Source organism: Aythya marila (genome assembly GCF_965140915.1).
Source record: "Aythya marila genome assembly, chromosome: 20".
NCBI lineage: Eukaryota > Metazoa > Chordata > Aves > Anseriformes > Anatidae > Aythya > Aythya marila.
This window is the reverse complement of record NC_139061.1, coordinates 5,290,549-5,314,914: the sequence shown is the minus strand read 5'-3', so window position 1 is coordinate 5,314,914 and position 24,366 is coordinate 5,290,549. Positions and strand designations below refer to the sequence as shown.

Here is a 24,366-nt window from a genome sequence, read left to right as displayed (position 1 = left end):
ATTCATCTCAGCACAGAAAAGGAGAGACCAGAACTTGTTGCTTAGAGCTTTGCATACGGTAGCTGTAGAACATGAAGTACAATAAGCTGTACATAAACTCTATGTGCATGGACATGGTGAACCCTACTTCACTATAGCATCACCGTAAGGAGGAATTTGCAATATTAAAGCCTGGTGGGACTGGTCTTGTCCCCAGTTCTTGGTCAGGGGATCTTGATGGAGCCATGTTTTGGCTTCAGCCAGCCTGAACCAAGCCTGGCTGCCTACTCCAAGCCATTTTTCCTCCCAGCGGTGTTGATTTCAGAGGTAGACATCGACTGCAGGGTTTGAGTGCTTGCTTTGAATGTGTGGCTAGCTGTGGAAGAATTCATCCTGCGTGTATTCTGTTGTTCAGGTGGCATCGTTTGTTGGGTGGATGTTCTCCCAGTGTGACCCCAGCCTCACATTGGTGTGCTTGCTTTGCAGGTCCTGGCAGAGCTGAAGGAATACGCTACTGAGGTGGATGTTGACTTTGTTCGCAAGGCTGTCCGAGCAATCGGTCGCTGTGCCATCAAGGTTGAGGCAAGTACCTGAAACTCGGGGTTTTCCATGCTTCTCAGACTTCAAAAACAATATTAGGCTTTTCCATCTACTTCCCGTATTATGCAAAATTTCTTTGCTGCAGTGCTGGTGACAGTGACCTGGATACATCGTGCCCCAGCTGAACAGCTTAGCTGTGAGCTCTGGCTGAGTACATTGCAAGAGGGTGGTGTGCTTCTCTCAGACCTCAGCTTGCAGGCAGGGCAAGGCAGCAAAATCAGTCCTGATGGAATATTTGACTGTGTTGGCACCAGTGGAACAATGACCACTTATTCACGAGGTCCTCCTTTAACAGCTGTGGTCTGACCTTTTGAAGGGGGGAAGGAAAAGAGATTGTGCAGAGGAACTCAGTACTACATGTTTTGTATCCCCCCTCCTCCCCTCAGCTGAACAGAGAGAGTTCAGCTAAGAGTTAGGGGGTCTGGGGTCACTTAAGAACAACTTGCACAAACACAACTAACTCCCTCTGCTTATCTAGTTTTGAAGGTGCACGTATCCTGTGGCTTCATTTGGGGTGTGCTCTCTTTAACCTAGCTGCTTATGCAAATAAGTTCCCAAGAACCCTTGTAGTTATCCAAAACAACAGTTTGAAATGTCCTCTGCCAGTTGAACATCCACCAAATGCTCGTAATAGAACAGCTTTTAATTTGTTAAACTCCCTGCAATTAAATCCAGCGTGCCTGACAGGAGCTCAGAAAGGCTGCAAAGAGAGAGATGACTTATGCTGTGGTGTTGATACTTTTCAGTAAACTGATAAACGACTGTAAAATGTCACATAAGTGGTCTAATTTCAGCTGAGCTTATTTAGCTTTTGCTAAAGTGTATTCCCATGAGCACTGACTGGCAGCAGATTTAAATAACCTAATCATGCCTGGCTGAGTACAGTGTCAGTGCACAGGTTTCCCTTGTTGCTAAACCACGGTAAGTCTGCACAAAGAGGGCACCAACTTTGTCCTCTTGAGAGAATCGACAGCCTCTTCCTGTGCAGCTTCCTCTTCCCTCCTTTGGCTTGTAAAGGCTTATCTCTGCAGTGGGCTTCCTTTTAAGTGGGGCCAACAGACAGGTGATCACTGCCTCTGTGTCAAGTCTTTGTTTCAAAATACAGAGTGCTCCCTCCACGTTGCCTGCAGGCAGGAGGCTGTTTGGGAGAAGCCACAGCAGTGACGGTAGGAAATGCTTTTGAGCATGAAAGAGGGCGACTGAGAAGTTAAAAGGAGCTGGTGGCAGCCCTTTTTGTTGGGGTCTTTGTGCTGTGGAGCACAAGCTTGCTTTACTGCCCAGCAGGGACTGCTCAGCAGGACTTGGCCCTGCGTCTGCCCTGGTTTCACATGACAGGTGGTGTGTTCTTGCAGCATCAAGATGGTTTAGAAGTTTTCACCCTTTCTCACCCTCATCTTCTCCACTCTTCATTCCCATCCTGGATGCCATGCCAGAGTTGCATTCAATACACACGGTACTGATGATAATGCCCCAGCAAATTTGCAGTGACCCTCTAACTGTATAATTGGGAATTTCTCAATAAGCAGAGTTAACCTTGATTTTTTTCAGCAGCGCTCCTTTGAAGACACTGCTGCTAGAGATGAGGTCTGTTTACTCCTCTGACAAGAGCCAAATTTAAGAGGGCAAATATAGAACAACTCATTACAGTGTCCTCATCTCTGGGTTAATCCCTGTCCCCTGCGCATCTGTGTTTACTAGAGGCTGTTTGTTCTGTGAGTTATGACTAATGGAAGAGCATTTTCACAGCCATCAGTGTCCAGGTTCCCAAGGCTTAGAAATCTGCTTTTTGACATAGGACGCAGCCGGCAGGAGCTGTTGATGAATGAGTGTTCACAGGGAACCTCAGCTCTGCCTCCAAGGATCCTACCTTTTGTCTAATTATCTCTCCTAGAAGAGTAAGACAGTAAAATAAATTTGTCTGCTGTGACTTGAGCCGTAGAGCAAGCGTGGCAGTACCTTTGTTGTGAAGCAGTGCACAGTGCTAAGAGTAGCAGAGGTGCTTATTTTGGAAATGTAAGCAATACGCATGCTGAACAGCAAGGCTGGTGGATTTTGTCCAGGTTTAAGTTGTCTTGTGGGTTTGGGGGACATCAGATTGTTTTGCACAGATAGACTAGCTAGGGTCAGAGGTAGCTTGGGTGCGTCTGCAGCAGACTGTGTGGTTTAGCATGAGGTAAAGGTATCTCTGGGGTATCTGGGGGTTGTCTGTTGGTTTGTTCCACGGGCAGCAGTAGATGGAGAAGCCATCTGCCCCGTAGATTGTAAGGAAACAAAGCCCTGCTCCTGTTCCCCTCCGAGGAAAAGGAAATGACACGGATGTCGTAAGAACAGTGATTATTCTAGAGCAAAGGAGAAACAGCAGGCACCGTGTTAGAGGGGGATTTGTCTTAGTTCCAGGACTTTCTGCTAGCAGACGAGCTCTTAGAAATCTTTGAGGCTTATGACTGAGTGTGGTAATTCAGTCATCTTGCAGGCTTTTGTTCGGTTCCTGCAGAACACCAAAGCAAGTTGGGCTGGTTGGTTGTTCTTTCTCATGCCAACTCAAGAGCTCTTTTGGGGGCACTCTTTCATCAGTTTGCAGAGCACTGTGGCCCCCGGGGACACCCACCTTCAAACAGCAGTGTGTTTACAAAGGATGGGGTGAGCTGGGATGTGTTTTGTTGCAGGGACTTGAGGACTGCTCTACTGAGCATGTGCCCACGTGATGGCTTGCCTTCCAAGGGACTTTTGGGCTCGAAATCAATACTGTGTATTTCAAAGTGGATGTTGTACTCTTCCTGGAAAAATCATGCTTCAAAGCATCTAAAGAAAAGAAAAATAAGCCTTAATTTGCTTTTCCTTGAAATCTTCATCTCTTGAAACTTTGCTGCTTGCAAGCTCTGAGAGGGCTGCATTTGCTTGAGCTGTAAACAGCAAATGATGCTGTAGATGCTGTAAAGAGGATTTGGCTTAGAACAGATTTACCCCAGGTAAATCTTAAGGTCAGTTGATAAATTGCAAGAGATGAAATTACAAGCTCTGGAGCATCTAGCCTGTAAGGACTTCGAGTGAGGTTCCTGCTGTGAGTGACATTGGTCTGTGTTGAGCCAGGGCCCTTGGTCAGTCTCCAGGAAACTGAAGAGTCGTCCAGTTCCCAGGCTCAAATCTCCTCCTGACCAAGAGAAGAGATCAGAGCAGGATGTTGTCAGGCTGTCTTTTTGCTGCCTCTGTAGCAGTGTAGTGCATATGAAGTCATGCTAAGGAGGGAGAGGTATTGTATCAAAACCAGAGGAGTTTAAATATTTGTATTTGGTGTGGATTTCAGGGCAGAGTCTCACGGTACCAGTTTGCAAAGATGGTGCAAATGCTGGTTTATAAAGTGCCTCCTTGGTTGATCCCTGTGCTGGCATTACCACTGTTTGTGCTTGTAGGCTGTGTTTGTAAGATATCACTGCAACAGTCACGGGGGCAGAAAAATATCACAGTGAGGTTTTTAGTCTTTGCTTGTCCTAAATTTAGCCATACAAGTCATTGGGTTTGTCCTTGAGATTTTTGCCCATTCTCAAAGAACGGATTCCTGCAACTTACTCAAATGCCATTTCATTCCTCTGCCTCCTGCCCAGCCTTCGAGAGCTGTGAAAGCGGAGGGGACTATTAGCTCACTTGAATTGAAAAATCCACCTACGATGCTATTGTTTGTGCCCTACGACATCTGTCTTGATCCTGAATGCTTTATGAATGTGCTGATGGTGACTGCCTAGGCAGTGTCATGAGCAGTCTGCTTCTCACATTAATCACCAGCTGTGTAATGAGGCTTCATATGTGCTCTGCTAATAGCCAAATCACTATCCTTATTTCAGGCTCTCTAGTGCTGGAGTTTTTTGCTCCTGTGTTGTCCTGCCTTGCTGCTATTTGGGAGCAGACCTCACTGAATTGTTTGCCTCTAATTCCAGTTCTTGTTCCTGGAGCATGCCAGCGACCAGTCCTTGTTATCCTACAGGGTCTGTGGCTGGGAATTAGGAACTTAGTGTGAAAGCTGCATTGGCAACAGCTGGCTTTCTGTTTATGGCTGTGTTTTCACACATTGCTAGTGACCTCAGCCCCAGCCCTGATTGCCATGGCTTCAAGTCCAAGAGAGCTCATTCAGTGACATGTTTCACCTGCTAGCCAGCGTAAGGGTGGTGTAAGTAGTAATGCAGGCAATTTTCTTAATGCCAGATTCCTCAGCATCTGCTGTGGCAGAAGTAGTTCTTCAGCTTGTTTTAATTGTGGTGTTTGTGTTCTTCCCCCCCCAGCAATCTGCAGAGCGCTGTGTGAGCACGCTGCTGGACCTCATCCAGACCAAGGTCAACTATGTGGTCCAGGAGGCCATCGTGGTAATCAGGGACATCTTCCGCAAGTACCCCAACAAGTAGGTGAAAGTACTGCAACATTTTTGGAAGCTTTTGTCTTTTAGCATCACAGTACAGCAATGCAAACCCCAGTCAGTGTAGCTTACCAGGCCGCTGAAGCCAAGGTGGTTTTCTTTCTGAAAAGCAGTGTCCGTTCTGGTCCTAGCTGCTAGTGTGGCAGGAATGAGATGTCAGCTCCAGACAAGATACCAGCCTGACAGAAATAATTTGAGTGGAAAGCTTTTCCTTCCCCCAGCTCTGTATGCATGCTAGGTATAAGACTTCATCAAAAGCAAGTAAAAATCTCGCAGAGGATGCCAAAAGAAAAATTTGACCAAGTTTGCAGCATTAGGCTTCTGTTTTTCCTCATCTCTTTTAGAAGGCTTGCATACAATCTCCTGGAAGTTCATGGCTTTCATGGTCTGAAATTCCAGGCAGATTGTGCTGAACAGAATGATGCTGGCTTTCTCCATCGAGTGTTCTCTCTGGCTTGGGCAGTATTCAGCTTATTTTAAGCAGTTTCTGCAATAAAACACTGCCTCTTCAGCTAGAGAATAGTGCAGTAGTCTCTTTCAGCAGAGACTTCATGATCACCTTAAAAAGTAATATGGGACATGTGCAGGTCTCTCTGGCAATTTCTGCTGTCAGTTAGAAGATAGATTGCATGCTTATGACAGGGATACCCACTCATGGGGATCGAGGAAGCTAAATAACTAGTGTGGGATATTGTCTGTTTAACAGCAAAGCCTCTGGGGAAGTGTGATATCCAATTTTAGAGCTGAAGTCTGAAGATGCCAGTGAAGCTGCAGGGTCAGGCACAGATTCATGGTTTGACCTGTTTGGATAAAACATCCCTTTAGCAAAAATGAAAGGGAGGCAGCTTTGTCTGGAATTCTATATCTGGGTGGTCTTGCTGATTACAGAAACTGCGAAGCTCTTGAGAACCCAGTGAGATCTTAGCACTCAGCCTGGGGAAAGAAAAACCCTAGGAATATGGTCAGTTGAGTGAAAATGCTGTTTATTTTGTGTTGCGTAGAAATACTAGACATTGTAATTCAGTGCAGGATTCTCTGCAGAGTGATGTGGGCAAAGATGGAGTAATGCAAGTTGAATTCACCCTAGTAACCCACCTGTATTTTGATAAATCAGGTACGAAAGCATCATCGCCACCCTCTGTGAGAACCTGGATTCCCTGGATGAGCCAGATGCCAGAGCTGCCATGATCTGGATAGTGGGTGAATATGCAGAAAGGATTGACAATGCAGATGAGCTGTTGGAGAGTTTCCTGGAGGGCTTTCATGATGAAAGTACTCAGGTAAAAATTGTGTTATACATCCTGTCTGTAGTGCTTCATGCAGTGTGTCTGTGGGACCAATTGTAAGCATTACTGTAGTGGTCAGAAATACCTCCCAATGAAAACTTAAGTATTTAGCTAAAATAAAACTCTTGGGACTCTGCAGACTTGTTTTGGGGTCTTAACTCCCAAACATTATTTTCCTTTTTCTTTTGTGGGTGGATAAGACAGAGCAGTAGGGCTTTCTCCATGTTGGATACTTCGTGGGGAATAGCCCTACTACCGACCAGAACATACAGAAGAATGGTGATGAGGTGCATCACAATATTACATAAATCTCAGTGTACTGATCAGGGATTTGTTTGCAAAAGTATTTTACAACGGGCAAAAGTCTGAGTTTCATCATACTGAGTTTTCCTGACAAAGAATAGTGTAATGCATGGGATAGTTAGAAAGCAAGGGATGTGAATTTCATACTAGTAAAGGATGTTGAGACCTGGGACGCAGAGCTAAAGCAAAGCTGACTCTAATCTCTCTCCTGTGTACCTTTCTCTTAGGTGCAGCTCACCCTGCTGACTGCTATAGTGAAGCTGTTCTTAAAAAAGCCTTCTGAGACCCAGGAGCTGGTTCAGCAGGTCCTCAGCCTGGCCACGCAGGTAAGCCAAGATGCACAGTGAAGCAGAGTCCTCCAGCCCATGTGCTGGCCTGCACTGTGGTGTGTCCCATCTGCTAGGCTGATCAGCCTCTCTGGTAGATAGGGTTCAGGCATGTTTTCCTCTCTCCCAGAGAGGAGGGGTTTGACTCCATTAAGAGCTGCTCTGTGCCTGTTACCATGCCATCTGGCGTCTGCTCTCTACTTCTTAGCTCTTGCTTCATCCTAAATCCTTCCACATTCCCCCACCAAATTAAATGTTAGGCACAGGGTAGAGTTCTGAAGAAACCAAAATACCTTCTCTTTGAAAGGTGGCTTGCAGTTAAAACATCTGCTGCTCTGACAGAGGGATAGGCCCAAGCAAAGACTTTTTTCTGTGAACAGCAAAGCTTAAACGGTGCTACAAAAACAAAAGAAATAAGGTTTATTTTTTTCCTTTGTACTTGGATACTGTCAACCAGCGTGGCAGCTTTGTTGGAGGCTGTAACAGTGGGTTAGGATTCCAGATTCATTATGCATGAGGAGCTGAGTTGTGAGCTCAGATCACTGCAGGTAGGGCTGGGCTCGAACTGGAAGAAAGGAGTGCTGTAGTTCTGGAGGACAGAAGCAAAGATATGGTGGTGGTAGGAGTGAGACCTCAGCTGAACCTCCTGCACTCCCTGTGCAGTGATGTAGCCCAAAAAGAGCATTTCCTCTCCGGGCCTACTGCACCAACCGAGGAAAATACTCCTGACTGCACTGAATGGGCAGAGATTGAGTCCAGGTTTTCTGCTCAGAAGCAGTCATCAGCTAGCCTTTTGGGCCCTCTTTTGCTGGAAGAAGTCGTGGCTATGGACTTCTTGGTACTTCTGTTCATCCAGCTGGGGGTGGTGCATCGGGCAAGGACGAGAAACCAAGCCTGCTCTTCTTGCTTCCGAGTGTTTAAAATCCGCTATTATCTTGGCTCCTCTTTAGAGAGGGCTGGGCTAGGGGCCGGGTATATCATTTGTCTAAGCCAACAGAGGAAAGGTACTAAGTGTTAAAACCCACTCTGCTGAGTCATAAAACACTTAATGGCACCCTAGGAATATAATAGGCGTCTGTTTTTTCTCTGTTTGTCACAAATGTTGATTCAGTCTGGCTTTTTTGTATTTTATATGAATAATAAGTCAGGACAACCAGCTGAAAAACACTAAAAAGCCTTATGCTTCAAGGTCTGATTTCTAGGTAGCGATACTGTTTTTCACTTGAGTGGGAGAGTAATTACACGTGTGTTTCTTTCCCCAGCTCAGGTATTGTTGCACTTTGAGTGCCTCTTAGGGTATGTCTGCACAGCAAACTGCAGGTGTGATTGTAGCAGGAGCCAGTGTAATCCAGCCAACACTGGTAAAAATAGCACTGAAGCAGCTGGGGATGGGAGGGACACAGATGTGGAGCAGTGATCGAGGTCCCTAGCAAGCCTGTAACCTAACGGATGGCTCGGAGCCTCTACATCTTCATTGCTGTTGTCTGTCTGGCATGGGTGGGTAACTGAGCTAGCATGGCTTCATTGGTATGCTCTGCAGGTGTGCATGCAGGCCCTGGAGACTGGAGAATTAGGAGCAATGTGGAAAGGAAAGATCTGAGCCTCTTGTTCCAGTAGATTTACTAAAGTTTCAAGTCTGTTTATTTGGCTGTAAGAAGAAACAGTCAGTCCTGAATCTGGATGTGCCTGGAAGTAGGTAGGAGCGCGTGGTCTTTCATGTCTGCCCTCGCAAAGGCCCTGTCTGATCTTGAACTGCCTGCTGAAGGCAGGATGAGGACATCCTGGTAGGGATTGCTAAGGGCAACGGGTGTAAAGGGTTCACAACTCCGCCATCAAACTGAAAAACAGCACTGCAGAGAAATCTGTCAGTTGACCCAGACGATGTATCTAGGTCCTTGTGAGCAAAACGAGTTTAGCGCGCCCAGCCTCATTACAAGCAGAGGTTTTGCTGTGTGCCTGAGAATGTCTTGAGACAGAGGGCAGAGAGGCAGGTTACAGCAGGTCAGCAGCAATGTGAATGAGATCACAGAAGAGCAGAAGAAATGCCAAGGAGGAAGGCTAATGAGGTGTAGGATATATTGCCAGAATTTTGCAGGGGAAAAAAAAAATCTCAGTAGCATCTACCCTGTTATTCTCCTGATGTGGGGTTTAGAAATCCCAGCTCTTTCTTCAGTGAACAGTTTGAACGTGTTACGCTACAGCGTAAAACCCCAGCACCTCTCTATCCCTAGAATGCTAGCTGCCAGCTATCACCACTTACTTTGCTGTTCTGGGCAGAGCTGTTTGAAAAGGAGAGACTAATTCATGCAGTGGCAGGAAAACAAGGATATTATTGACAGCTGGAGAACTGATGAGGTGTCTTTACCACATACCATTAGTGTCTCCCCATACTTCATTAGACAACTAAGGTGGAGGATAAATAAGGGCTCTTCCGTTGTGAAGAACGCTCCTTATTAAGATCCCTCCTGTAGCTCTGCAGGGTCTCTTTGTCCAGTGAATGCCCTTGGTATGTCGTATATTTCTGGGAATCCTGGATCTTTCTGTTGCAATACAGAACATAGCATGTTTATTCTTAGTGTGTGATTGTCATTTTCATTCACTCTTTTCTCCTGTCCACAACCTCTTGGAGTTCTCCTGATTTCTTTTAAGTGGCAGGAGAAGTTGGAAAGCAATTGATAGTTTTGTGGGATGGAGCAGCTGGGGGATGTGTAAATCCAGGGACGTTTTGCTCCCTGACCAGATGGGCCAACTCTTTGGTTAGGAAGCCAGGCATTAATGCTTCGGGATTTATTTTTAATTTTGTAATGTTCATCACAACAGTTTATAACTTCATTCTGAAATTGATGACTCTCACTACTGGATGGTTGTTTCATGTTTTATTTTTTTTCATCCACTAGAACCACTGCTAGAAAAATTAAGTGATTTTAAGTGATTTTAGGAGTTAGTCCCCTTTAGAACCGTGACTGATGCATTGCTTTGCCGTAGGACTCTGACAACCCAGACCTGCGGGACCGTGGCTACATCTACTGGCGCCTTCTTTCCACGGACCCAGTGACTGCCAAAGAAGTGGTCCTGTCAGAAAAGCCCCTGATTTCTGAGGAGACCGATCTGATTGAACCAACTCTGCTGGACGAGCTGATCTGTCATATTGGATCTCTGGCTTCGGTGTACCACAAGCCACCCAACGCTTTTGTGGAGGGCAGCCACGGTATCCACCGCAAGCACTTGCCAATTCACCACGGGAGGTAAGCTGGGGCAATGCTGGTGGTAATGAGCAGGATTGGTTGTTTCTTCCTAGCACAGTCCTAAAGATGCATGGGTCTCCTAAAATACTCGTTTTTGTTTTTGTTTTTGTTTTTTTACCGATTGTGTAGAGGCTTGTGGATCATTCAAGGAGCCATTCATTGTAGGATTTAATTCTGGGTGTGTGGTTTCTGAGTTCCTGGATCAAAAGGCAGGGAAAGTATCATATAACTTCTCACACAAGAACTTTAATGTTTTTGGGGAAGACACTGGCTATAAGGCCTTTGGCTTGAGAGCTGGGCTAACAAAGCAGAAGGTGGTTAGGTGGTGAAAGGGCATACTTCAGGAGGAGGAGCAGTGAAAACAAGTATCTTACAGAAGGGTACACTTTGGTTGTGTAAGACTTTTTGCTTCAGTGATGGGACAGCTTTGCAAGCCTCAGTTGCATAGAATAATACCAGATTCCTGGAACTGGCAAGAACAGGGATCTTCTGTGGTTAGAATGTGAAATGGGGAAGGGTGAACAAGGCTACCTCTCTTACTCGGTGCCTGTAAAGCAAGGGGAGCGTAAAAGCAGTCTAGGTCTTGCCACTAAAAACTGCTCAGGCTTAAAACAAAATGCCTGGACGGACGTTGTTCTGTCTAACCTTTGGGGAAAAAATGCTTTGGCTTATTATCTGGAGCTTTAATGTTTCCCCATAATCACAGTCCTGAAAGTGGGTTAGGTCTGCAAGAGCAGGCATTGCAGCAGTCCCAGGCTGTGGTGGTGCTGCTGTTGAGCCTGTTCCCATGGTTCCTTGTTCAGGTAAGCAGTGCTATTTGCTAATGGTATTAATTACAAATATAAGTGTGCTTTACAGCAGGAGGCAAAGTATCCAGGCTTACCTTTTAATAATATTCCCAAAGTGACATTTGGAGTGCTATTTTTTGCCGTTGCACCAATAAATCAGCGTGCGATGCTGCTTCTTTTCTATTTTCTGATACCACTTCTCTTGCTATTCTTAGCAACTAAAGCTATTTCTGTCATATGACTAGCTTTGAGAAGCTGAGTTGTTTTCTCCCTGCCTATGAAATCAAGTCTGGCTGCACTGACCCAGGACCAGCAAGCACGAGTCTACCAGTCAGGCAAGAAAAGCAGTGGATGCTTCGCTCAGCTTCAAGATTTGCCTCAACAGCAAAATAAGCTGGGTTGGGTGTAGATTTGGCCTCCCATGTTAGCACCCTTCCCATGCACTTGTTTCAGTACAGAAATGAACAGAGGGGTTTAATTAACTCAAGGAATTCAGCTACTGCAGGGAGCAATCTTTCTACTGGCTTCTGTATATAACACACTCGAAGCTAGTGCCCAGGCAGTCAACTTTCCTCATTTTTTTCTGCTTATAGCAGTGTTGTACATTGCCCTTGTGTTGCTTACTACTGAATTACTCATTACTTCAAGAGAAAGCCTTCAGGGCTTAATCACCAGTGGTAAGGTGAAGAAGCCAGAGCTGGGGGACAGTGTAAAGGGCTGAATGCTGATGCAGCTTTAGCCTGCTTGGTAAATTAAAAAAACAAAAACGTGTTGTTGTTAGTGACATGCCAAGCTTCTCCAAAGCGAGGTCACCCATAAAGAGGCCCCGTTATTGTGACTTTCTGCTTTCCTGTTAGCAGGACAGATTGATCAGGCTGATGCCAAGGTCTCCTTGCACTGTGTTCCAGTGTACCCAGTGGCCGCTTGCAGCCCTGAAAGCATAGAGAGCTGCTCCCCGGGTGCAGGCTGTGGCAAGCCTGAATCTGCAGCCAGATTTTTACTGAACGCTGAGAAACCAGTTTGCCTTTTCCTAGTGCTGAGGGTGTGTGAGAAAAGATGCACAAAGAGGTACAGGAAAATTTGTCATCTTCAAGAAGTTTAAGGGTGTCCAGCAGCAGATAACATCAGCCAGCTGTTTGGGGTCGTCTTTGCTACTTCTGTACTCTGGCGATGACTGTTCTGGTGGCTGACCTGTCCACTGCAGACCGAGGTTTTCCTTCAGATTGTGCAGTGAGATAGAGGTGGGAGTGTGGGGATGTCTGCAATGAATGTGGCTTAAGAGAGTAAAGATAGCTTTTCCTTGAGTAGATGGGCAGAATTAGCTGTTTGGTGCTTTTCTGGGTACAGACGTAGGAGGAGGTGGTTGTGGTTGGCAGAATACACTCCCTTGCAGTGGATGCAGAGGTGTGTTTCCATACAAAGCACTGTAGGACAGGAAACCCAACTGCTTGCCACTGTCCAACACTTTAAGCAAGAAAACCTTTATCGAGTCTTTTGGCCCTTTATAACCCTCATAGTCTTAATTCCTTTTTTTTTCTTACCAAGAAAATACAAAGATGCATATACAAATCTCCTTAAAAAGATCTGTTCTGTACAGCAAATAGAAGGCTCAGTTGGTTTTTGTTATTTTTTTAATACAAACTGACTTAGCTTCGTCCCTTCCTCATTTCTTCCTGGGCTTTGGGGCAACTGCAGTTAAACAAGACCTTGAAGGATTGCTTTATCTCCATCAGAAGAAGGATGAGTAAGTGTTGAAGAGGTGTAGTGTTAGAGGGATTATATACTGGGAACGAACCAAGTGTGTGCACTACCAGCTTGTGATGTGCCTCTGCTCATACATGCTGTTCTTTCCCGTGCTCAGCTTGGGGGTGGGAGTAGATCACGGTAACCACTCGCTCCTCAGAAATGTTTTAGCTAGCTGGTCGGCATCCTCAGAAGTCTCCCTGCTGAAGGCAGAAGCAGAGAGGACAGCTAATATTAGTGCTATTAGAGGTCTAAAGCTCTTAATGCAAAGAAGCTTTCGATCCTTTCTGTCGCTGCTTGGTAACTAATTCATTCAGCAGCCCTTATGCTGCCTCTCTCCCTCTTGGCACCAAGTTGGTAGCGGCTTACGCTGTGGTGCTAAAGCTTTCCCCTCAGCAGCTGAGTAGGGATAAGGAAGAGGATCGTGGCTACTCAAAACCAGCAGCTGCAATCCTTAGAAAAGAGCCCAGTGTTAAAACACCTTGTCAGTACACTAATTCCCGTGGCATTTCTTTGCAATTACCTGTTGGCTGCATCCGCAGAAATACGAGCTGGAAATAATTCTGTCAGTTTCTGTTGGCAGCAGGACACAGAATAGACTTGAAGTTATCTAAAACATTCGTGTGTCTGGATTTAAAGAATAAATATGTTGTAATGAGCTCTCCAGGAGCGACAGTGAGTGTTACTGTGTTTTTTCCCCTCGTAAAACTCAGTGGCAAATGGGTATAAAAGATAGCCAGACTGCTTATGGTGAGAAACTTTTGGAATATGTTTAAGAGTCATTTCTAGACTAGCAATTAGTAAGTGCACTAACGCAGAGAAGAGGATGTTATTGGTGGAAGGGAGGTACTAGTTTTAGATTGAGGTCTTTAATTAGGAAAGTGGTGGACCTTGGTGCAGGTCAGTAGAAGGTGTTAAATCTGGATCTGTGGGGAGCAGGTGAGTTTGTCCTGGTTAGAGTAAGGGCTTAAGGGTTAATATCAGTGTTAGGTCTCAGGAAATTGGGATTTTTTTCAGGTTTACATGTAGCTCTCCAGGTCCTGTGGGCTAAAAATCACCTTCTTTGGCTTCTTCTGAGTTGGGAAATATTTGAGTTGGGAAGTATTTGTTTTCAGTGCTGTAGTCTGTGTAGCACATAGGGCTCATGATTTGCGAGAGGTCTGTGATTCTGCTAGGGAGCAGGATTTCAGACCTGAAAATTCCCTTCTCTGAACTGCAAATCGTGCACAGTGCATGGCAGGTCCCTGTGCCCAAAGCATGTGGTGAAGGGCCACTTGCCAGAGCAGAGCACCTCGTACATGGCAATGGGTAGGTCAGCTGCTAGGATAATCCTTGAGCTGCCTCCTGCTTGTGGGCCACCTCTTGCTGCGTTTCCCCATGCTGACAATCTGAAGCTGGAGGCTGAAGGCACCCAACATCTCTCTTCTCTGCCTCTTGTTCCTCCCACCCAGCACTGATGCAGGAGATAGCCCCGTGGGCACAACAGCCACCACGAACCTGGAGCAGCCCCAGGTCATCCCGTCGCAGGGCGACCTTCTGGGAGACCTCCTCAACCTGGACCTGGGACCCCCCGTCAACGTCCCCCAAGTGTCCTCCATGCAGATGGGCGCCGTGGACCTCCTGGGAGGAGGGCTGGACAGCCTGGTAAGCAGCGTGCTCTTTACCTTCAGCTGATGTGAAATAATTGGAGCCGTGCTCACGTCTGCAGAGCCTTCCCTTGTGCTTGTAATGCTCGGATCCTTAAGCTCCCCAGTGCTGACACCTCATACTCCAACAGGATTTAAGCAGTAGCAATTTTCGGCAGGTTTTCCTGCTGTAAAATGAATGGTGCTGCATGCAGTAGGATCCCCGTGGTAGCGGGCATGTTTGTTTTCATGCTTTTTTTGCCTGTAGGAAAAAAAAAAACCTAGAAAGTTGTTTTAAAGACGTAAAGTGCCGCACTGTTTTGTAATTAATTCTGACTCCCATTCAGGAGGGCGTTTGTTCCACCCCCTTCCCACCCCTGTTGAATTTCAATGCAAAGCTCAGGGCTGCAGGCCATAGCCCTGGGTCACCCCGTTTATATATTCTCCAGAGAGTGTCGTGGTTTAGTATCAGTAATGTCTTAATTGCAGTTAGGTCGAGAGGGAAGCGCTCTGCACAGCCCTCCCCTTGCTGCAGCAGCCACAGGGGGAGCATTCAGGGCCTGCAAGGGTCAGGCCCCGAGCATGAATAATCACACGTTGCATCTGCTCTGGGGTGAGAGCTGAGGAGGAGCTGCAGTGAGACAATCTGCTGGCGAGGAGACCGCTGCAGCGCAGAGGAGCTGGGGGCTGTGGCCTGACACTGGTGGCAGCCAGGCAGGGAGAAGTGGGCAATGCCAGCCCGGGGTGTGTTCAGCCTCGTGGCTCACCAGTGGGATAAGAAGCAGGCTAGCTGGATTTGGCACCATGTAACCTGAATAAGACCACCCCGGTGAGCACAGCTGCGTGGGTTGCAGACCTGCAGTGGGTTTGTTTCGCTTTGGTGCGAGGTTTGGCTTCCAGGGAGCTGGGCAGAGTTGTCTGTGTGCCTGTTCAGGTGTCCTTTGCTTCTGAGAAGCAGGAGCAGCTGTAGGAACCCCACTGCACTGGATTCCTGTTTGCCAAAGATATTTTCTTAAGCTGCCACAACCTTATTCAAGCAGACATTAAACACCTCTCCAGCTCTGGTGTTTCATGAGCTAATGAACTGGAAACGGGCTAACCCATGCTGGTGTTCGTGGAGGTCAGCCTGTGCCAGCTGGGGGTCAGATGGCAGCTGGGGAATCTGCTTTCCTCCCAGGGATAGGGGACGAGGGCAGGTTTCAGCCCGTGTTGCTGGGAATGCACAGCGCAGGGCAGTGACCTTGGCAGCCTTTGCTCTGCATTGCAAGAGCTGAAACTAAGCAGCAATTCAAGATGACCAGGAGTTAAATTTCTCTGTTCGTGCTGTCTCCCAGCCCCCTCGCAGCCCTCCTTCCACCTCTTGTAGCCCTCTGTTCCCTGTTAGTATCAGAGGCAAATAAAGGGACACAGCAGAAGGACTAGAGCTTAGTTGGGGGAAAATATTGCAGTTGGCATGAATGGGCTTAATTCAGTGACCCACTTGGGCAGGAGAGCTGTTAGTTGACGTGACGGCAGGCTTTTACTTCACATTTTTCTTGAGCCTTAAATAAATGGATGGGCTGTGGGGTGGTGTCTAACCAAGTGACTGTTTCTGGACAGGGGAGAAATGGTGCCTGGGGCTGTGAGTGCCAGCGGGCGCTGTCTCAGCTGCGTTATTTAGATGGAGAGAGCACTAAACAAAACCCTGAATGATGATTTTCCCCCAGAATGCTTTCTGCTGGAGCTCTCTTGGATCAAATGTCCCGTCTTCTCCTTATCCCTCACATGTGCAGGCGAATTTTGGCCTGGTAAAGCTCTGTGTTTCTCTGGCTTTTCATTCCCTAATGAGCCTGCTCTGTGTGCAAGTGAGTGAGATCTGCCTTTGTTTATTGCTGTGGACATGTGTTTAAAAAGAGCCCAGCTGAGTTACCCTGAGCTGGAATTAACTAAATTGCTCGGCAGCGTCTCTGCACTGCTTGGCCAGCCAAGGGGATCGGCACTTGGGTCTTAGGCAGGGTTGTGCCGGGCCAAGAAGAGAGGCTCAGGATGCAGGGACACATGTGCCTGACTTGTAAACGTGGTGAGTGGGTGAGAGGTGTCCCCAGGAGCCTCCTGGAAGAAGGGCTGAGCTCCTCGCCCTTCCCTGGGAACTGGAAATGGCCGGGGACGATGGGCACCTGCATTGTCAGGCAGTCAATCAGCAGAGCTGGAGCTTGAGATAAGATCATCTGCCCCTGTCCTTACTGTGTTGCTTTCAGGGTCCTGCTGGGGCAGTCCTTTTCTCTCTTCCAGACAGCTTAGCTGCACGCTTTGTGTGTTTTATCACTGCCTGACTCCCCCAGCATTGGAGTCTCCTTCTCTGTTACTCCTCAAGTATTTTTTCAAACCCATTTCATTCCTCTGCTTGGCTGGGAAGATCGAACACGGCACCCATTCCCTTGCGTGCAGCGGTGTGAGCAGTCTGTCTCTCTTTGCTCACACCAGAAAGACTTTATTTCACTTCAGCTCCTTGTGCTGCAAGAAAGTAAGCCTGTCTGGTGCTGGGTGGCGAGGCAGAGTCTCTCTCCGTGTGCACACTGCTTTGGTCTCTTTTCCCATCCCTCTTATCACCTTAGGGGTCTGAAGAAGGGTACTGGAACATGGGAGGGGGCTGATCTCGGGCAGCCCCGAGTGTTTCCAACAGGACTTTGCCCGCAGTCCTTTTTACGACTCCCAGCGAAGGAGTTTCTCTCACCCCTGCTGTCAGTCTTGGTTTTCTGCTCATCACAAGCAGATCCCTTCTGGATCTCAGCTGACCTGCGAGGAACACGAGGTATTCAAATGCAGCAGATTTTCTGCATTATGCCTCTGGCACCATCTCTGCATAGCCTGAGTGGGGCCGTACCTCGGGTGACCTGTCAGAGCAGAGCAGTCTCACGCCCTGCTTCCATTTTGCACGCAACTGCTTGGAAACCAACTTAAGCCTCTCTGCTGCAGAGGAAGCAAATGGTTTGGGATGCGCTCGAGTTGATGTATGAAATCACGGGCTGCTCCTGCCACGGGGAGGTGGTGTCGGTACTGCGAGTGTCGCAAAGGCAGCTGAAGGGCTGGAAGAGGCTGCTGGCAGGCTCTCAGCCAGCGCGTCACATCCACTCCGTGTCACGGGTTGAGCCCTTTGGATGCTCCGCAGAATGGGTTGGGTTGGAAGGGACCTCAAAGATCATCTCGTTCCAAGCCCCTGCCATGGGCAGGGACACCTCTCACTCGATCAGGTTGCTCGTTGAAGGTCTTGTATATTTGGTAGTGCCTTCTTTTTGGGGAGAGGGTGTCTGTCTGCAGAAGGGTGCTCTTGCAGCCAAAGTCCCGACAGGACTAACCCAGGAAGATAACAGAAGTGTCAACTTCCACGGCAGATGCCATGCAGCATTTGTTTCTTCAGCTGTAGCGTTGTTTTCTTGCAGGCATTTGAAAGGAGGCAGCATGCTGGAAAACTGGATGAACACCAGATTAACATTGTTTGCTTGAATTTTCCTCGGTATTGCTAGGTTCTTATTCCTATGGCCAGTGAGACTCCAGCTGCTTGAGAGGTTAATTTCTTTAGGGAATAACCCATATTTTATCTCCATAGTGATTCCTGTAATTGGTATTAAACGTAACATGCATACCGTGCGTGCACAGATGCTGAGCATGTGTTAATAATTTTTTTTTAAAAAAGGGCTTTAGTACAAGAACAAGATATGCTTTGCCAGAACTGAGTATGCTCCGCAGTGTGCCCCTCTCAACCCCACACAGCTCTTCTCCTCCTCGCTTCTGCTTGCTTTTCTGTAAAATGCTGACCAAGGTCACAGTTACCAAGGTTGAGATCTGCAGCTCTGAAGTGTTACTCACTGATAGCAGCCACTGATGTGGGAGAAGCAAAATTTGCTCGGACAGCAAGTTGCAGGATGCTGAGAGCTGGCCTTTGGTGCTCTCCCCGTGCAGCAGCATCCCAGTGGCTACGCTCCGTGCCGACCACAGGCAGCTCTCCAGCTCCTCATTTACTCCTGATGCAGTCCTACAAAGAGCACGGTAATAAGCCAGGGTCGTTTTGTCTTTTAAACCCTTTTGTGTGCTCATTTGCTCTGAAAATCCCAGGGCACGAGAGCTCTGCTGCCCGGCACACCGCGTGGCTCGCCGTGAGCTGAGCGTTCAACGGGAGCTGGGCGCCGTGGCAGGGAGCCAAAGGGGCTGGCTCGAAACTCGGAGGCAGAGCAGTAAATCTGTAGGAATGGACGGGCTTGGATTGTCTGTTATGTAAGGATTTTATTTAATACTCTACCCACTCATCTACAAGAGTATTATTGATTCAGGGCTGGCAGCTCGTGAGATTGATTTATGTCCCAAATTGTAAGGCTGTTTGATAAACACTGGATATCCACGCTCCCTGATAGCCCCGTGGTCTGCAATACCTGTGCTGCCGTGATCGCCGCGGGCTGTTCTCGCTGGAGCTGCTGCCCTCTGTGTAACCAGGTTGGATGTTGGAGCTGACCCCAGCTGTCTCCCCTGCACGATTCAGGGCTGTGTCCCAGCACTGCTAGCCGTGAAGTGTGATTTGGTGCTGGGAGCTGAGCACCACCTCGCCCTCTCCTGCAAGACATCCTGGGCTCCAGGCTTGGCAGCGAGAAAGAAATCCTTGCTCCTCCAGTCCCGAGTGCCTGCTGATCCCAGCGGCTGGGGAGCAGAGGCTGCTGGTGTGATCCTTCCCAGTCCAACCTCTTTCAAGTGGAGAGGCCAAAGCTTGGCCTCATTGAACAATGACCTGGCTCGTTCAGTTTTATTAGGGCCTCAGCAGTGTTTTATTCTGAAAACATGCTGCTAAGTTATTTCACCTGCTCAGAGCAGGGAGCCTCACTTGGCTGTGGAAGCCCAACAGCAGCCCCCAGTCTGCCCTGGGTGCCAAATCCTTCTGCTGGCTCTGCAAGTGACTTGCTGTGTATAATCCTAAGAAAGTTGCTTCATTTCCCTTTTCCTGGAACTACAGTGTGATCGTGGCTATGGTAGCTCAGGCCTAAAATCCATTTATGCAGCGGATGTGATGCTTCCCCAGGGCTCTCCTCCAGCCTCCCACAATGATCTGAGCGTCTCCTTTCATCCAGGCTGTTCTGGTTTGATGAGCTACAAAGGACATCTGTTAGGATTTCTGACAAAGGGCACATGGCCGTTGCTGGAGCAGTGCTGATAGGGAAAAGGAGCTCTTCTGGTGGGTCGCTCATTCATGTCTTATTAAAGGCTACTCAGGCTGTTACCGCAGTAGGACTGCTAGGGCTTTGGGGAGTTGCTTTTTTACACTTCAGAAAACCAAAATGGTTAGTACTTAATTTCATTTGCTGATGGAAATCATTCAGCGAGGCAAAGCATTAGCAGCAAGTGCTCCTGAAGCAGGTGGCCGCAGCACCAGCAGTGTGACCTGTCCTCCACCACCTTTGGCACAGCTGTCCTTGGTCTGGGCAGCTGTCCTGCTCTGCGAGCCTGCCTTGGCGGCCCGAAAACAGACAAGAGGCAGCAAGGAAGGTACTGAAAATGTCTGTGTGAGAGCCACAGCTGAGTCTGCAATAAGATACCTGCAGCCCCCCAGGAGGTCAGCCTGTGCACGGTCAGGCCTGCAGTTAAGATGTCCTGAGCAGGATTAGCCCAGATCAAGCGTCCTGCTAGCAGCTCTGCTCTCAGCTCCGCTCAGCCCTGCACCTGATCTTTGTTCAGTAAGTGCCTGGTGTGCCTCGCTGCGATGTTCCTAAGTGCATGCCCTCAGCCAGCTCCTTGAGCTTAACTCTTGGTTTGGGGAGCGAGAGAGGGGGGAGGCAGCAAATGTCTCCTTTTCACCTGTGAATTCTCGCTCCATGACATGTGTAGCTGCTCAGAAAGCTCTGGCTGTGCTGCAGATGCAAGGCAACCTGGTTGCTGAGCCATGCTGGTTGCACTGTCAGTCCCTGGCTCCTCCTTCCCGTTATTTCTTGAAGCTCCAAATATCTCACGTCATGTTGCAGAAGTGATCGTAACCCCTCCGGATCACATGAACACTTCAGCAGAGTCACTTCATTACAAGCTACTGTTAAAATGCAAATAAAGCCTGCTGATGCAGTAACTCCAGCAGTGCTGGAGTTCATAAGTCAGGACAACTGCAAATCCACGTGGCCGCTCGAGCACTGTCCTAGCAGGGTGGTTTTGGTGGGACGAAAAATGCCCTGTAGAAGGGCTTTGTGTCGGGTGGCCGGGGCTCCGTGCTCATCCCTTGCTTATCACCGCAGACAGAGGCTCTGTGCTCTTTACCAGCTTTGGGCTCAGGATTGGGGTTTTGTGGTGCTGCAAGCTCCCAACCCCAAGCTGCCCGTCAGCTCTGGAGCATCCCGAGCTGGAGCACAGCCCTTCATCGCCCCGCATCGCTGCGAGCGCTCAGCCTGGCAGGGCTCACAGCAGCAGTGGTCCTGTCCCCGTGGCAATCTGCTCTCGTGGCAGGCAGGATCACAGCCTCCCTCCCTCCCTCGGGAGCGGCTGCCTGGCCGCCAGATGAATGGAAATGGTTAAGCAGAGCCCTTGGGAATTGGTTCAGCATCGCCTCACGCCTGACTAATATCTGCTGCTTCCCTTCTGCCTCTCACTACAGATGGGAGAAGACGCTCAGTGGGTAATTGGTTCCTGTCCCCTCTCTTCCTCCTTCCCTCGTACTCGCGTTGCTGCTACCATCTCTTCACCTCTGGTGGCTGGAGGAAAGTTATCTCTGAGGTGTCTCAGGTGGACTGGGTGCTCGGGACCTGTAGTTTCTGAACCAGGTGCTGTGGGAGGGTGACAGGCAAGAAAAATGGGGAAAGAAGCTTGTGTGCTGCTGTGATGGGCAGCATGCCCCAGACTTGGTGTGGAACATGCTGTATTTGTTATTTTCCCCCTTTAAATCTCTATGTAGACATGTTGTCACTTCTTTCACTGCCCAGGCAGAGCCAGCTCTGCCCGCAGGGACGTGCTGAAGCTGCCCACCCCTTGGAGCTCGCTGTGCAGCCTCGTGCCACCCATCAGCATCACCCACCGGCAGCGCTCGGTCCTGAGCACAGGAGCCACGAGGGTGGCAGACCCCTGTGTGCAGACCCCTGAGGAGCAGAGCTGGGCTGCAGCAGCAGCAGGTCAGATCCTGGCATTGCCAAGAGCTCTTCTTACCACGAAGCAAAGATGCTGGGTGTGATCTAGGGAGGTAAGGAGGCTCGTGATAAATTCTCCGAGCCAATGAGTTTTTCCTTCTCCTTGTAAGGGGTGAGAGCTGGAGACTTGACTCAGAGCAAGCAACAAATCCAGATTCTACTCTTACCCCAAGGCCTGACAGCCAGGGAAAACAGAAGATAGACAGCTTGAGGAACCCCAGAGGTCCCTCCTCCCCTTGCTCACAGCAAGCACACGGAGATACCAGTGTAGAGGTTTCTTCCAGGCTGGATTCCTAACCTGCAGCCTCTTGTGAGAGTGTAGTAGGAAATGGTAGCACAGTTAACATCTGGCTCGATTATGCAGAATTATTCCCTCATTTCCATAATACCCTTTGTAAAATGCTTGCTGCTTGATAAACCAGTCTTCCTCCTGCCTCAAACAACAGTACCAGAAATCCTCCGTGCATACAGTCAGCTGGAAATGAACTGGATTATTTACAGTTTTTTTTTCCTCTGGACTTCACTGCCTGTCAGCAGAAAGTGTGAAGTTCATCTGTGTGCAAGACTGTGAATAGAGATGAGGTGTAATAGATGCATTTATTACTCCTTAGTGAGCCAGTAACAAGGTGTAAATGATCTGATCTATTCATCTAAAAACATCTTTGGCTGAAGAGCAGTCTGTAGAACAGAACTGTGCTCTGCCAGGCTGTCTCAGTCAGAGACCTGACAGTGTAATCAGTGCTATTTTATACGCTCGGTATTAATTGGATTTGAATCTTCTGGCTGGCTTTCTCTGGTCCGATTGATCCTTTTTTTGACTTTGCAATCGCTCTATTCTCTCTCATCTGAGTAAGTAAAGAAAAATTGGACTCGTGCACTGTCCACAGGCAGCGAGGGGCTGGGGCAGTGTGTGGAGAGGCAGCTGTTGCAGATGGTGAGGGACCTCCTATAAAATTCCCCAGGACCTCAGGTAGGGATAAACTGAGATTCAGAGGGGGAAAAGGGAAAAAAAACGATCTCACTTCTTCCTACACACATGTCATCAGGGCATGATCCATGTCTGAACATGACAAAAAGCCGCGCTAGGCAAAAAGCACGGCGGTCTTCTGAGCAAGAGCCTAGGACACAGCCCTGGAGATGTCTCTGTAGTGAGCAACTGCTGCGGGTCTGTGCCTGCTCTCCTGGCTCTCAGTCACCTGTTGAGTGCCTTATAAATATTCACGGGAGTGATGATGTACCTGCCAGCAGCACTTGTAGCCAGGTTTGGCGTCTGCCCTGAGCGCTGAAATCTCTCGAGTGCATGGAACAGTGCGGATGTTTAAAAATGGGTTTTGTCATGGAGAAAGTGGTTCAGGTCCTTCACAAAGAGAGTTCCTGGTAGGACAGCTGCAGGATGCCCTGGGAGACGGGCTCTGGGGAGGTTATAGTGTTCATGGAGGGTGTACGAGTGGGTACAGCAGCTATTCCAGTTGCCTCCAGTTGTGTCTGTACCTCGGCAGAGACCATTACCGAAACACCCAGTGTGCTGCCAGCTCTCCACTATTCAAGTGGCCCATTAGGTTAGGAAGCTGCTTTTGCCTCCCCCAAGGGAGGGGCAGCAGTCTTCAAAGGGAAAATAAAGCTCATCTAAACGGGCTTCGGTGAGAGCAGCTACCTTCCCTTCCTTTCCCTTTGTTCCTGCTCATTGAGAAGGAGCAGCGTGGCAGCACGGCGCGTTGTGGTTTTGCCGTCCTTCAGAGCTGTTCCCTCGAAAACTAAAGTGCTCAGGAAGCGAGCTTCCTGTCAGGTTTATTTTTATTCCCTTTCACAGTTACCCCACTGGGTTTTGCAGAGCTGCTCGGGCCCGCTGGCAGCCAGCATTGTGGGCTGAAGGAGAAGCAGTGGTGCGTGAAACGTGGCGGATTGCGCAGGCTGTGGGGCAGGTGACAGGCGCACGAGGGAGCGAGGTTTGGGGTTTTATTAACCTGACAAAACGCTCCTTTCTGCAAATAGGTGTAGGGGGTACTTCTCCAAACAGCTCTGCTCACAAAATAGCTTAAAAAAAGCCCCTCTGTTCCCTGTGCTTTCCCATCATTGCATTTCTGTCTGTCCTGTACGTGGCCAGCGAGGGAGATGTGCTCGCAGCGGTGCAGCCGAGCGAGCTCTTCCCTGGCTGTCTGATCCTCGGCTTAAATGAACTCGGTCTTTCTCTCCTCTCTCTCCTTCTCTCTTTCAGCTTGGCAGTGACCTTGGCGGGGGCATTGGAGGAAGTCCGGCAGTAAGTGCCATTCCGTTTTTTTCCCCACCTTAAAAAGCTGCTCAGAGCTCGGGGCTTTTAAACACAGCCTTGCCCATTATGTGCGGGAAGATGCTCAAATCCCTGGAGAGGTTTGAAAATGGACGACTGGAGCCAAAACCCAAAGGTCCCAACCTACGTTGCTTTGAGTCAAGCTGTCACCTGGGCTCTCCTAAGAGCGGCCAGGGCCAGAACTGTTGACTCTGCTTAGCTCTTCTCTCTCAGAGCTTCTAGTTTGAGCACCAGCATTAACATTTCAGTACCACGTGCAACTGCTTTGGCAGCTGAAAGGCCAAAGGTGCTAACCTGTCTGCTGGTAACCCAAAGCCAGTGTCACCAGGGGCTTGTCAGAACTGAGTAGCTTTTCTCCTCCCAAAAGCTACGTACAACTTTTCCTGGTAGTCTGGATCCTGTAGAGGTGCTCTGAGCTTTCCTACTAAGCGCAGTCAGCGCTGCGCTCTGCCTGCCCCTGGCTTCCTTTTCTGTGCCTGTGCTCTGAGAGTGTCCTAGTGCCTCGAGCGCTTGCCCAGGATATGGGAGACTTTCAGGCTGCTTCAAAGCACCCTTGGCTTCAAATGCGTACCAGCTTCTTTCAGGAAAGCATTGGAAAATGATGCAAAATGGCTTGGAGACACAGCAGGCAGGAGGGAGTGTGCCTCCAACCCAT

General features: G+C 48.7%; 1 protein-coding gene across 4 annotated transcripts in view; it reads left to right on the top strand.

The window, feature by feature from the left end:
- The window catches only part of AP2B1 (adaptor related protein complex 2 subunit beta 1), a 78,580-nt gene that overhangs the window by 30,758 nt on the left and 23,456 nt on the right, over nucleotides 1–24,366 (top strand). For 3 of the 4 annotated variants that reach the window (XM_082776287.1, XM_082776286.1, XM_082776288.1), the window contains exons 9-15: nucleotides 466–561; nucleotides 4,854–4,969; nucleotides 6,099–6,264; nucleotides 6,801–6,899; nucleotides 9,885–10,144; nucleotides 14,127–14,319; nucleotides 23,640–23,681. In XM_082776287.1, the coding sequence (XP_082632413.1) occupies nucleotides 466–561; nucleotides 4,854–4,969; nucleotides 6,099–6,264; nucleotides 6,801–6,899; nucleotides 9,885–10,144; nucleotides 14,127–14,319; nucleotides 23,640–23,681 (972 nt within the window). The remainder of the gene's footprint in view (nucleotides 1–465; nucleotides 562–4,853; nucleotides 4,970–6,098; nucleotides 6,265–6,800; nucleotides 6,900–9,884; nucleotides 10,145–14,126; nucleotides 14,320–23,639; nucleotides 23,682–24,366) is intronic. The other variant, XM_082776289.1, reaches the window with a different exon arrangement.